This window comes from Myotis davidii, unplaced genomic scaffold (genome assembly GCF_000327345.1).
Source record: "Myotis davidii unplaced genomic scaffold, ASM32734v1 scaffold1219, whole genome shotgun sequence".
Taxonomy (NCBI): domain Eukaryota; kingdom Metazoa; phylum Chordata; class Mammalia; order Chiroptera; family Vespertilionidae; genus Myotis; species Myotis davidii.
The window spans coordinates 185,623-199,723 of record NW_006290442.1 but is presented as its reverse complement, the minus strand read 5'-3'; the positions used below and the strand labels follow the sequence as shown (position 1 = coordinate 199,723).

Sequence of the window (14,101 nt, the reverse complement as noted above, 5' to 3'; positions counted from 1 at the left end):
CTGATTGATGCTTCTCTGTCTCTGGATCTGTTTTTGTTCATCAGTTTATGTTGTTCATTATATTCTACAAATGAGTGAGATCATGTGGTATTTATCTTTCTCTGACTGGCTTATTTCACTTAGCATAATGCTTTCCAGTTCCATTCATGCTGTTGCAAATGGCAAGAATTCCTTCTTTTTTACCGCAGCGTAGTATTCCATTGTGTAGATGTACCACAGTGTTTTAACCCACTCATCTGCTGATGGGCACTTAGGCTGTTTCCATATCTTAGCTCTGGTGAATTGTGCTGCTATGAACATAGGTGTGCATATATCCTTTCTGACTGGTGTTTCTAGCTTCTTTGAATATTCGACTCTTATCTCAATGATAATTATCATCATCCCATCAATGGACTTAAGATCTAACGTAAATCCTTCTTGTCCTTTAAGCCAGTTTCTTCTCCTTGGCCATCAATGGAATGGAGAACACTAAGTAAGGGGCATCCTTATAAAACATCCCTCCCAATTTTGAATACTGAGATAAATCTATCTATTACCTTTCCTTCTCTCAGCTGTGTAAGTCCAATTCCTTTAATCTACAGAAGCTTTGAATGGTAGCCAGAAACACTGAAAATTCCTAAGAAATAGCTAAAACAGGTCAAACCAAACATGTTCCTAAAGCAACTAAAAACCTAGTGGTCATGCCTTGCAGAGCTTCCAACCCTCTCACTAGAGGAAGCACCAAACCAAGGCAAACTGATTATAAAAAATTTAGTTTAATGAATGTAGCCAGTAAGGGGAGGAGGAAGAAATGATGAGGGATGTTGTGTGATTCTCAGGAGGCTCCTGTGTAATCAGGTAAGCATGCAGTAAGTAAATCGAGTGGCAATCATTCATGTGAGGGATAACTCTAATTGGTAAGGACTTAATGCATAATAGTGAGGAGGAGAAAGAGTAGGAGAAGCAAGTCAAGGTAAGGCTGTGGAAGGGGGAAGGAAAGGCAGCTGCCAGTTCCTGGAGTTGAAACCATCTTGCTGCAGAGGAAAGAAACCCAAATCCATAGACGGGGTAGCAGCAGGAGTAGAGCAGTCTGCAGCCTTAGCATGGGGTGTCTTCAAACACATTCTAATGCATTGCTAAAAATAGCCCTGTCTATTTAAACTGCAGCAGTGTGTCTGGGTCTGTCCAGGGCTGGATTCCTTCCAACACAAGACAAAACAGGAGGATACGTGACACTCTAGTCTAGCCTCTCCCCTCCATGAGCCCTGGCTTTGGAGAAGAGGCAGAGCCTGAGGTTTGCCGAGGTAATAAATCTTTCTGGGGTCATTAGCCAGGCGTTCCCAGCCATAGCGGATGGACACAGTGCAGCACCCAGCCTGCCTGCTGGGAGCTCAGGTGCATCAGACGAGCGTCTGTGTCTGCATCCATCTGCAGGATGATGAAACAGTCATAAAGGAGGTGATGAACCACATCCAGGGGGAGATGGGGATGGAAAATCTGACCTTTGAAAAGCCTCTTCCTGCTGGAGGCTCCATGGCCATCCTGGCGGGCAGACAGTACTGTCTGCAGCCGCCCCCAAAGTACCAGGGACTGTGTCCCTTGTACCTCAGCACTCCCCTCCTCTCTTATACAGCATGCAGGGGAAAAATTACCATTTTGGCATTTGGTGGCTCCTGGGCACAATTATACAGCAATGTCTGCAGATATCTCAAGGGAGAATTCTTAGCACCTTCTCAAAGTTAAACACCTGGCATTGGAGAAGCAAAGGCTTTATCTTGGGATCATCTCTGATTTCAAATGCTCTCTTGTACAACTAAATGGTTCTTTCAGATTGAAAAATAGAGAAGTCCTTAACTGAATGGCAGGGAAAGTGGGCCAGAGCCAGAGAAGAGGATGCAGTGAGGGCCGGGCGTCTGAGGACACAGCATACCCGCTTCTGCTTCTGGGCGAGCTGCTCCAGCTCCTGCTCCTTAGATAGCAGCTTCTGCTCCAGCTCCTGACTGCGGGCCTGAAAGCGCTCTGTGTCCTGCCAGAGAGAGGGACATGTGAGGCCTAAATGCACCTGGGATGGAGACATTTTCCCACCTTGAACCTGCTCAACAGCAGGGCCTGCCCATCCTGGTGGACTTTGGGGCCTCCCTATAGCATTCCAGGGCCTTGGTGCTCTGCCAGATGGTTGGTGGTGCCCAGTGAGATACAGAGTGCAAGTGCTAGGTGTGGCTTGACTGGCGACAATGTACCCCCTTTCCCCCGTAAAGGCAGTGTCAGTAAGTGGGAGAGTACTGAGCAGGGAGAAGAGAACAGGCCTGACCTCAAACCTCAGGCCGTCTCCTCATTGGGGGGTGGATTATCCTTCCATGTGGATATTCTGTTTCATGTTGGGCCTGTCATTTGATCCCTTAAATGACCGTCACTCTGGAAACACAGGGCATCATTTCTTTTGGGTCTAGGTCCTCACTGTTTTCTGACCATAATGGAGATTTTCCCTTCCTCCTGATGTACCTTCCCTCACGCCCTAGAACTGAGTTTCCCCACTCAGGGATGCAGAGGCCCTGATAATGCAAGAGCAAAAGAGACCTGGTTGTGGGATAAAGAGGAAAGTGTGTAGGTTGTCAGGATGCCTGACACTCTCAACAGAGCCTGGAATGGTGTAAAGGCCCTGAGCTGGATGTCTGGAGACTTGGCTTCCAGGCCTGGCCTTGCCCAGCTAACTTGCTCATTCTTCTAGATCAGGGGTCCTCAAACTATGGCCCGCGGGCCACATGCAAATACAAATATTGTATTTGTTCCTGTTTTGTTTTTTTACTTCAAAATAAGATATGTGCAGTGTGCATAGGAATTTGTTCATAGTTTTTTTTTAAACTATAGTCTGGCCCTCCAACGGTCTGAGGGACAGTGAACTGGCCCCCTGTTTAAAAAGTTTGAGGACCCCTGTTCTAAATCATGGAGTCTTTGTTCATAGAATAGAAACAAAAATACCCATGCCACTTGTAGCTTTCCACTTGCCTGAAGGCAGAACAGAGGCACAAACCATGCAGGAAGAGAAGAAACCACCACAACCTCTATATAACTCACTGTAGGAGCCCCGGTTGCCCGTCCCATGGAACAACGCCTTCCCGAGGAGGACAGCCGTGGAGGCTGCACTGGAGGGCGGCCTGTCCTGCTGGCAGGTTGCATGTGATGGTGCAACAGTAGGGAAACACGACTGCTCTGGGGCAGAGGCCTTTGGACACCTCCGTTCAAGGCTCAGGTATTTCCTGGGCTCAGTGTTTGTAGATGCTACCTGACTCCTCTGCCCATTTTCAGGAAGGTAACTGCAGCTCAGGGACAGCTCTGTGACTGTCCTCATCTCAACCACACGTAATGGCAGAAGCAGATTTGAAGAGACAGTTCCTGCTCCCAACTTACAGGAAACCTGCTTCATTTGGCTTGTCTGCTGCTCATGGGGCAGGTACCAGTGGGCAGTGCTGGGAGGGGAGCAGCTACAGATCCCCATGGCGATGCTGCCATCTCCACCAGGGCCTCGCCAGCACAGAGCTTTGAGAGTCTAATACCTGGAGTTGGTTGTGCAAGTGACTAATATTTCTCTCTTGGTCAAACAAGCTGCTAAACATCGAGCCAGAATCCAAGCCCCAGAAGGTCCTGCTTTTCCATGCTGTCATCAACTGTAACACCATTGCGCTCACACTGTGGCCCAGCAATAGCCTGCATGCGTATCCAAGGCTTAGTAGCATGCCATAGTACTTTCTAATAGTTTCCATGCTAGTACAGAAAACATAAATCTAAGCACTGAGTCTGAAAGGTGTTTGCTATTGAGAAGGGAGAAGCAGGAGACAGGAGGGTCCAGGTGGGTGAAGCAGAAGCATGGTCAGATCACCTTTGTGATACTAATTTGTCCTTGAATTTTTCCCTCTGACCTCTTCCCACTCCCAATCCCCATGTGTTGGCCCACTTTTGCTTCTGGAAGCATCCTCTTTCTTTAGCCAGGACTTTGGCCTGTTGTCATGGCTCAGGCAGGGGGGCAAATGCCCCAGGGCTCAGCCCCTCTGAGCAGTGGGCCATTTTGGGTAAAGGAAGTGGCTCTCCTACTGCAGGGTTGGAGAAGGCTGCTGTTCTCAGAGGACTATTTCAGGGTCTGCTAGGTGAAGAGAGTTTGAGTTCTGTCTGCCATATACTCATTCCCTATGCTGAAGGTTGGGGGGCAGCCAGAATGTTTTAAAGCTCTAAAAAGGAACAGGGAGGAGGTCTGGAGAAACTGACAATTCTCCATAAGGCTCTAGTTAAAGAACATGACTGGCTTTTTCTGGAAGTCATCCAGACTCCTCCATTTCAGTGACATCTGTGATAATAAATGAAGATGTGGTATGGATGATCAAAGCTGCATACAACTAAAAAATGGTTCAAACCAGCCACATTAGCAGGGGAAAAAGACATTGTGACAACAGCCCCAGTGCTGAGTGGCCAGGGATGATGTGGTCTTTGTAGTGTGTCCCCAAAAATTTATATGCTGTTACCTAACCCCCAATGTGATGGCATTAAAAGGTGGGGCCTTTGGGAGGTGACTAGTGCTCTTATAAAAGAGACCCTGGAGAGCTTGCTTGCCCCTCTGCCATGTGAGGAGACAAAGAGTAGTTGCAGTCTGCGACCCAGAATAGGGCTCTCACCAGGACCTGAATTCCCTGATCTTGGACTTCTAGCCTCCAGACGGTGAAAAGTAAATGTTTGTTGTTTTTAAGCCAACCATTTTATGGTATTTTTGTAATAGCAACCCCAACTGACTAAGACAGGAGGTCACTGTTCAAGATCAAAACTCTTTTACTGAGAACCCACCAAGTAGATAATCCAAAAATGGATAATAGAGTTTCCTATAGCTTTGTTTTATGAATATGGATATGCTTAGCTTAGCCTGGAAAAGGTGATGATTTTACCAGTTCTGACCTCCCCAAACAAATAGCAAGGCTAGGTAGGAGGCTAAGTGCCAGACTAGGAATAGGAAATGTAAGTTTTAAATTTTCTCCCATGGTATCTGAGAAAGGTAGGATTTCATTTGTCTTGGGTATTAAATTTTCTAGGTGTCTAAGGGGAAAGTGTGGGATGTACAAGCTCCAAGGATTATGGAGTGGAGTGAGCTGGTGCATTTGGGTGGGCCTACCATATGGGTCTAGAGCAAGTGTCAGATTCAGTATTCAGGCTGCTTAAACTGGTAAAGCATGCACCTTCATCCTTTCATTCATTTATTCATTCACTTGTTCATTTACTCATTGAACCAACAAACAATTGTTGAGTACCTACTACGTTCCAGGCATGGTCAAGGTGCTAAGGATATGTTAGGTAGTAAAGTTAAAGATCCCTGCTCTTGTGGAGCTTACATGTTAGTGGGAGCAGACAGATCACCATCAATAAAAGTAAACAAGTACATTATATGCTATATTCAAAGGTGACAAATGTCATGAAAGAATTATAAATCAAGCAGAGAAAAAGGGAATCAGTAGTGCATGGGTGAGGCATTGCAATCTTAACTTGGGGGAGGTAGTCAGAGTAGGCGAGATCAACCTGGCCCACAGAACCAAGCCCTGGAAGTGACTTTTACCTTCAAGAGAAACCGCTCCTTCTCACTTTTGATTTGCTGCTCCATCTCCTCGTAGAGATGCTGGATTTCTTCATCATAAGCAGCGATTTTCCTGCAAAGATGGCAAAAGGAGAGTCTGATGAGGCTGACACTGAAATTCTTGTATCCCACAGAAGCAAGTCCTAGAGCTTGGGCACCAGAACCCCACTGGACCTGTGGGTGGTGGGCTGACACTGTATAGGTCAGGTCAGTCTGAGCTGCAGGATCAGGTCCTCAGGATCAGCTGACTACAGAGGCCAGCAGGACCCTCTCCTCTTCTTCCTTCAGACCATCACTCCCGGCCATGCACATGCTCCTCAGCGAAGCTGCCCTGGCCCTATCAGCTTTATTTAACACAATTCCCTGGCCTCTGCTACACTCACCTTGCCTCCTGCCCATTGACCACCCTGTTTGTAGACTGCATAAAGTTGTGTGGGCTTCTTTCCTGTTTGGCTTCTTGGTCTAAGTCATTCCCATGTTGGATGCATTCTCTCTACTGGCTACATCAGCACCATCTGAACTGCACCATCAGAGGGCTCTCCTAGAATTGTGTGCTAAAGTTTGTGGAATACATACTTCTCCTAAGAGCTCAAAAGGTTGCATGATAATGACAACCACCACCACTACACCCCCTGCAAAAGAAGGGGCCACACCTGCCCAGGTGTTCATGCCCTCTAGGCATGGGGCCACAGGCAGACAGTATGAGACTGTGAGGCTGGCAAAGGCTGGAGTTATAATGAGATGTCCTCATCCCCACTCTCATCATCTTCCCCCACTCAGAAGAGCCCCACAGGACATGAAGGAAGCTCATGCGCTCCTACACAGATGAAAACAAAAGAGGCTGTGAGGACAAGGTTTGTAAGTCACCCTGGGGTTGTTCCTCATTTTTGCCCAGTAATAGATCCTCCTTCAAATGCCCCCAAATTCAAACAGGAAGGATCAGGTATTAGCATTTGAACTGAGACTGGAAGTTATCACACTGTGCACAAACATTCCCAGGGTATTGTGTTTCTATAGCTTTTCTCTGACTTGCAGTGACAGGCCCCCTCTCTGCCCCTGCTCTCTGCCCTCTTTCTCTCTTATTAAAGGAAATCCAGGGTCCAGTGAACAGGCTGAGGTCACAGCTCTCAAGGTCTGTTTTGAGCATGTAACACACACACATCCTGCAAGTTTTGGCACTTGTCATCCTAAATTCAAATGATAGCAAGCCACCTCTACCCTTAATTCAAGTAAGAAGACTTTAATAACTGAGGAAACAGTCCTAGTCTCAGTCTTAAGAGGTTCTGGGGAGATTTCTGAAGAAAACATCAAGGATGGGTATGTATTTATCCCCTGAGCCTTCCATTGTTTTAACCCCTACTTCCCTATGTCCACTTGGGACTCTAATCCAGTGTCCGCTGTCCCAGCTGCCTATGACTGCACCACAGCCCACTCACTGCCCCTTCCTCTCTTGCTACCTGTCACTTGCACAGACTGAGCAATGACTAAGGAGCCATTTTGATTGGCATCCTTTTAATTCTACAGAAACCACAAAACAGACACAGAAAAAGGAACTGGTGTGAATCTCCATGGTCAAGGTCACTCATTAGAGCACCAGCCTCTGAGTTCCCTTTCTTAGCTGTACCTCCAGGACCAGAAACCTGACTTTGAGTGAGTACAGCAATGGTCCCAAGATGTGCTCAGTAAAAGGTGACAGCTCTCCAAGACTCCATGAGCTGCAGCCCTGTGTTTATCATTGTGTTTGACATCCTGGTACAACAAATACCTTTTCTGCTAAGAGTAAGAAATCTGTTCTTGGTAAATGACAGGTGTTTCGGATGGTTACTTTTGTTCTTAGCCAACCCATGACAATACAAGAAAATCTTACAGAGAAATAAGGAACAAGAACACCTGCTGTTAAATGGGAACATCTAAGGAACAGAAATGAATACAATTTGAAAGAACTTTCAAAAAAAAAATGGTCTTCTCTTGGTTCCAGGAATTATCTTCCTGTATGTGAAGAAATTCAGATGCTAGATGGCAAATAGTGTCAAGGAAAACTTTAGACAGCAATTTCAACTATATAAATACTGGAGAACTAATAAAGTGAGATGAGAAGAATTAAAAAATTAATTTGGCTCTGTGAAAGTAATACTAATTACAGTCATTCATATAGACTGTTTACCATTTATGTCTAGAAACCATGCAGGGCATTAATTCTGTACTATCATTAAATGTGTTACATTAACTTTGCTCTAAGTTTTATTTGATTAAATTAATAAACTCTGTGCTTGTTTTTTGTGCTCACATGTCAGTTTGCTAGTCATGAAGTAATTTTGCAAACTGCTAAAAAAACAATTGGAGGGAAGGCAAATGTCACCTCTGAAAGGTATGCACTCCTGGCCCTCACTCACACAGGCTGAGTTCACTACAGAGAAGCGTTGGGAGTCCAGATGAGCATCCGTGATCCTGGGCCCAACCAGACTCATACATGGAACCAGGCCTTTGGAAATGTGTTGGCTTGGCTGGCCTCCTGGGAGACTGCTCAGGCCTGAATGACTTTTGAGGATGTGCCCTGACTCATAACCAGCCTGGATCAGACACACGAGAGAAGCCAGATCAGGAGTCAGAGCCCTAGGGGCCCATTCCAGAGCCAGCTCATTTCCTCCATGTGACCTTGGACAAGTGACCTTAGATCACAGGATAGCACCTGCCCTGCATTTCTCCCAGCACTGTCATGATGGATGTCAAACAAGAGAGCAGGTGTGGAAAGCATTTGGAACTACAAAGTCCTAAATAAATGTAGGGATTATTTATTATGGTAATTATTATCAGGGGCTAAGGAGGGCAAGGACCAGCATTCCTCCAAGGGGAGCAGGGCCTTAGTTTCAAGGGTAAAAAGGTTGTTGGGATTGTAAGGGTCAGAGGCAATCAGGAAGATGAAGAATACAAAGCTTAGTCAATAAAAACCGCTGTCAGACCAATCCATTAGAGACAAGGTTGTGTGAAAATAGGAGCTGCAGAGCCAAAGCCTGCATCTGCAGGGAGCTGTGAGAGCAATAATAGCGAGAAACACTGAAAAGATCTATGCGCATAGTGTGTGTTGTTTCCGATGGGCACACCTTATTCTTCCATCCAAAGGAAAAAGGCAACCAATTCTGTTTGCTTATTATATTCATTTTTGTTCCCACGATTTCTAAAACTACTCTTATTGCTTGATGCATACAAGCATAGACTTTGAAATCTTCTCTGTGAGCCAATAGGTTTTCTCATCTATTCCAACCCTCACTGACCCCTTTTATGAACTCTTAGGACATCATAAGTCTTTATTTGACATTTAATTTTTAAGTGCTGAAGAACTGTTTCATATGGGTTAATGCTGTTTTAATTCGGTTATAAACAATCAGACATTTATGCCACCCACAGGCCCTGTGCTCAAAATGTTAATGTTTAAGACTTAGGGTACCAAACTCAGAAGCCCGTGGACCATCTTGGGGGAACACTAGATTCCAGGGGAAATGAAGAATTTCAGGGTTGGAAAGTTTGTCTGATCCAACCACCTATTTTTCCAGTGTTAAAATTCTTACCACAATATCCTCACCAAGTATTTAACCAAACTATATTAGAACAGCTCCAGTGATAGGGGGCTTGCTAGATCTCTAAGCAACTCTTTCATCTTTGGAATATTTTGGCTCATAGAAATGTGTCTTCCTATGATTATAAACATCCTATCCATAAAAACCTTTCATATATTTGAAACAGCATTAAGACTTCAAGGAATAGCCCTGGGTTCAGGCTACGCCTCACCACTTCCTTGAATCATGTCTCATATGGATTTTTTTGTTTGTTTGTTTTGGTAAGTCTGCTCACTATTCTCTTTACACCTTGCAAAATGGCCTCTAATTTAGCTCTCTCAACTCATGGAGCCCCAAACTAAGTACTCTGTGTATGAAGATTATTCAGTGCAGATTAGAGCTGGGCTATTGCCTCTCTTGTTCTTAATGCTGCATATCTGTTCATGAAGCCTAACATCACATGCTTTTTCTTGGCATGACCCATTTGTCAACTGAAAGCTCTAAACTTTATGGTTGTGTGATGGTTTTTGTTTTAAAGATGGTGCTACTCAATCATACCTTTCCCACTTTGTGCTTCTGCCATTAGCTTTTTGGCTTTTGGCAAAATCTTAAATATAATTCTGTTAGATTTCATGTTTGTTAGATTCAGTCCATCTTTCCAGCCTGTCACTGTCTTAATGGTTTCCCACTGTTTGTTCAGTGTACTCAATGACCTTTCAAGTTTTGTTATATTTTAAATTTCAATCATAATGTAAGCTAAATAACCTATAATGTTGGTTTTGATTACTTCCTTTATCTAGAGTTATTTAGAAGACTGTTTAAACTATATAAACTGCCTACCAGTGTGGCTCAGTGGCTGAGAATTGACCTATGAACCAGGAGGTCATGGTTCAATTCCCAGTCAGGACACATGCCCGGGTTGCAGGCTCAATACCCAGTGTAGGGTGAACAGGAAGCAGTGGATCAATGATTCTCTCTCTTCATTGATGTTTCTATCTCTCTCTCCTACTCCCTTCCTCTCTGAAATTTATATATATATATATACTATTGGTTTCTAGTTTTATCATATTATAATCATATTATAATAAGAGAATATACTGGTAAGGTATTTACCTTACAAAATCAATTAACCTTCCTTTTGTAACCCAAAACACTATCAATTCTATGTAAAGTCTATGGGAAGCATGTGTATTTATTTGTAGGACACACACTCTACATTCATCTCTTAACTTAAGCCTGCTGGTGGATGGTTTCAAGTACTGTACATATTTAATGTACTTTTTGCCTGATTAATGTGTTAGGACACAAAATAAGTCTTAACAAATTCAAGAACATGGAAAACATACCAAACATCATCTGGGATCATAATGGCATGAAACTAGAAATCAACTATAATAAAAACACACACACTAAAAACGCTCAAACACATGGAGGCTAAGTTGCATGTTATTGAACAATGACTAGGTTACCAATGAGATTGAGGAAAAAATTTAAAATTACTTGGAAATAAATGAAAATGAACATACAACAACCCCAAATCTCTGGCACACAATGAAAGCAGTCCTGAGAGGGACATTCATAGCATTATAGGCCTACTTCAAGAATCAAGAAAAATCTCAAATAAACAATCTAACCCTATATCTAAAAGAACTAGGAAAAGAACAAGAAAAACCCAGGGTAAACAAAGGAAGGAAATAAAGATCAGAGTGGAAATAATGAGAGTCTAAAAAAACAATACAAAAGATCAATGAAACCAAGAATTGGTTCTTTGATAGATAAGCAAGATTGATGAGCCGGGCCAGCATGGCTCAGTGGTTGAGTGTTGACCTAAGAACCAGGAGGCCACAGTTCTATTCTCATGTCAGGGCACCTGCCCATATTATGAGCTCAATCCCTAATGTGGGACATGCAGGAGGCAGCCAATCAATGATTCTCTATCATCATTAATGTTTCTATCTCTCTCTCTCTTTCCTTCCTTTTGAAACCAATAAAAAATATATTTAAAGAATTGATGAACCTTTAGCTAGAACTCACCAAGAAAGAAAAAGAGAAGACCTAAATAAAATCAGAAATGAAAGAGGCTGACATCACAAAAATACAAGGATTATAAGAAAAAACTACAACAATTATGTGCCAACAAATTGGACAATGGGGGCAAAATGGACAAATTCTTAGAAACATATAATCTTCCAAAACTCAATCAGGAAGAATCAGAAAACTTGAGTAGGCCAATAACAACTAATGAATTTGAGCAGTAATTTTAAAACTCCCGGCAAAGAAAAGTCCTGGACCAGATGGCTTCACAGACAGATTTTTACCAAACTTTTAATCTTTTTAAAAATATATTTTATTGATTTTTTTACAGAGAGGAAGAGAGAGGATAGAGAGTTAGAAACGTTGATGAGAGAGAAACATCGATCAGCTGCCTTCTGCACACTCCCTACTGGGGATGTGCCTGCAACCAAGGTACATGCCCTTAACCGGAATTGAACTCGGAACCCTTTCAGTCCACAGGCCGACGTTCTATCCATTGAGCCAAACCAGTCAGGTTTACCAAACTTTTAAAGAAAAACTAACACCTATCTTCTTCAAACTATTCCAGAACAATTAAGAGGAGGGAAGTCTTCCAAACTTTTATGAGGCCAGTATTATCCTAATTCCCAAACCAGATAAAGACACTACAAAGAAAGAAAATTAGATGCTAATATCCCTGGTAAACATAGTTACTAATATCCTCATCAAAATATTAGCAAACTGGATCCTGCAATACATTAAAAAGATAATACGCCATGACCAAGTCAGGTTTATTCTGGGGATGCCAGGCAGGAACAATATCTGCAAATCAATAAATGTGGTACATCACATAAACAAAGTGGAAGATAAAAATCATATGACCATATCAATAGATGCAGAAAAAGCATTTGATAAAATCCAACATCCACTTATGATCAAAACTTTCAGCAAGGTGCAAATAGAGGGATCATCTCTCAACATAATAAAGGCCATATATGAAAAACTACAGCCAATATAGTACTTAGTGGGCAAAAACTAAAAGCATTTTCCTTAAGATCAGGAACTAGACAGGGATGTCTGTTTTCATCACTTTCATTCAACATAGTGCTGGAAGTCCTAGTCACAGTGATCAAACAAGAAGAAAAATGAAAGGCAGCCAAATTTGAAAGGAGGAAGTAAAACTGTTATTATTCACAGATGACATGACATTATACATAGAAAACCCTAAAGACTCCACCAAAAAAGTGCTGGATCTAATAACTGAATTTGGCAAAGTAGCAGGATACAAAATTAATATCCAGAATTTGGTGGCATGCTTATTCACCAATAATGGACTTTCAGAAAGAGAAACTAAGAAAACAATCCCATTTACTATTGCAACAAAAAAAAATAAGGTACCTAGGAATAAACTTAACCAAGGAGGTAAAAGACTAGTAATCAGAAAACTATAGGACATGAAGAAAGAAATAGAGGCAGATGCAAACAAGTTGAAGTATACGATGTTCATGGATTGGAAGAATTAACATCATTAAAATGTCCATACTACCCAAAGCAATCTATAGATTTAACGCAATTCCTATTAAAATACCAATGATATATTTCACAAATCTAGAACAAACATTTCAAAAATTTATATGGAACCAAAAAAGACTCCAAAATAGCCTCAGAAATCTTGAGAAAGAAGAACAAATTTGGAGGGATCATAATCCTATATAATAAAAGAGAAAGATGGTAATTGGCGTACGACCGCTACCCTTTTCATTGGCTAATCAGTGAGATATGCAAATTAGTCGACAGCCAAGATGGCGGCTAATTTGCATATGTCAGCCCCAAGCCTCAGACTGAAGCTTTAGGCTGGGGCCTGGGCGGAGCCATCCAGCGATCATTGATGGCGGCCCAGGCCTAACACCTCAACAAGAGGCTTTAAGCTTGGGCCGGGGAGGAGCCAGCCAGGAATCTTTGATGGCTGCAACTAATAACTCACCAGAGGCTTTAGTCCTCAAAGGGAGGCCAGACTGTGGCTTAGGCCCACTCCCCAAGGGGAGCAGGGAGCAGGTAGTAGGACATCCCCTAGGGCTCCCAGTATGTGATGGGGCAAGCTGGGCTGAGGGACCCCCCCCCGCCCCACCACCAGTGCACAAATTTTTGTGCACCGGGCCTCTAGTACTGAATATAAAGTTATAGTACAAAACCACTGTAATCAAAATAACCTAGCACAGGCACAAGAACAGGCATATAGATTAATGGAACAAAACAGAGAGCCCAGAAATCAACCCATGACTTTATGGTCAATTAATATTTGACAGAGGAGGCAAGAGCATGCAATGGAGTAAAAACATTGAATAAATGGTATTGGGAAAAATGGACAGGTACAGGCAAAAAAAAAAAAATGAAACTGGACCACCAACTTATATCATACATAAGAATAAACTCAAAATGGATAAAAGACTTAAATGTAAGTCATAAAACCATAAAAATCATCAAGTAAGCATAGGCAGTAAAATCTCAGGCAATATTTTTGCTAATATGTCTCCAAGAGCAAGGAAAATACAGGAAGAAATAAACAAATGGGACCGCAAAAAAGCTTCTGCACAGCAAAAGAAACCATCAACAAAACAAAAATGGAACCCACTGTATGGGAGGACATATTCACCAATGATTCATCTGATAAGGGGTTAATCTCCAAAATATATGAAGAACTTGTACAACTCAACACCAGGAAGACAAACAATCCAATTAAAAAATGGACAAAGGACCTGAACAGTCACTTCTCCAAAGAGGACATACAGATGGACAATAGGCATATGAAAAAAAATGCTCAACATTACTAATCATCAGAGAGATGCAAATGAGATATCACCTCACCCCTATCAGAATGGCTACCATCAATAAATCAACAAACAACAAGTGCTGGTGAGGATATAGAGAAAAGGGAAACATAGTACAC

At 42.7% G+C, this 14,101-nt stretch overlaps 1 protein-coding gene across 4 annotated transcripts in view; it reads right to left on the bottom strand.

Moving 5' to 3' along the window:
- Nucleotides 1-14,101, bottom strand: part of CRACR2A (calcium release activated channel regulator 2A) — a 143,900-nt gene that overhangs the window by 48,091 nt on the left and 81,708 nt on the right. For all 4 annotated transcript variants that reach the window (XM_015563748.1, XM_015563749.1, XM_015563750.1 and 1 more), the window contains 2 exons: nt 5,570-5,660; nt 1,910-2,005 (listed from right to left, as the gene is read on the bottom strand). In XM_015563748.1, the coding sequence (XP_015419234.1) occupies nt 1,910-2,005; nt 5,570-5,660 (187 nt within the window). The remainder of the gene's footprint in view (nt 1-1,909; nt 2,006-5,569; nt 5,661-14,101) is intronic.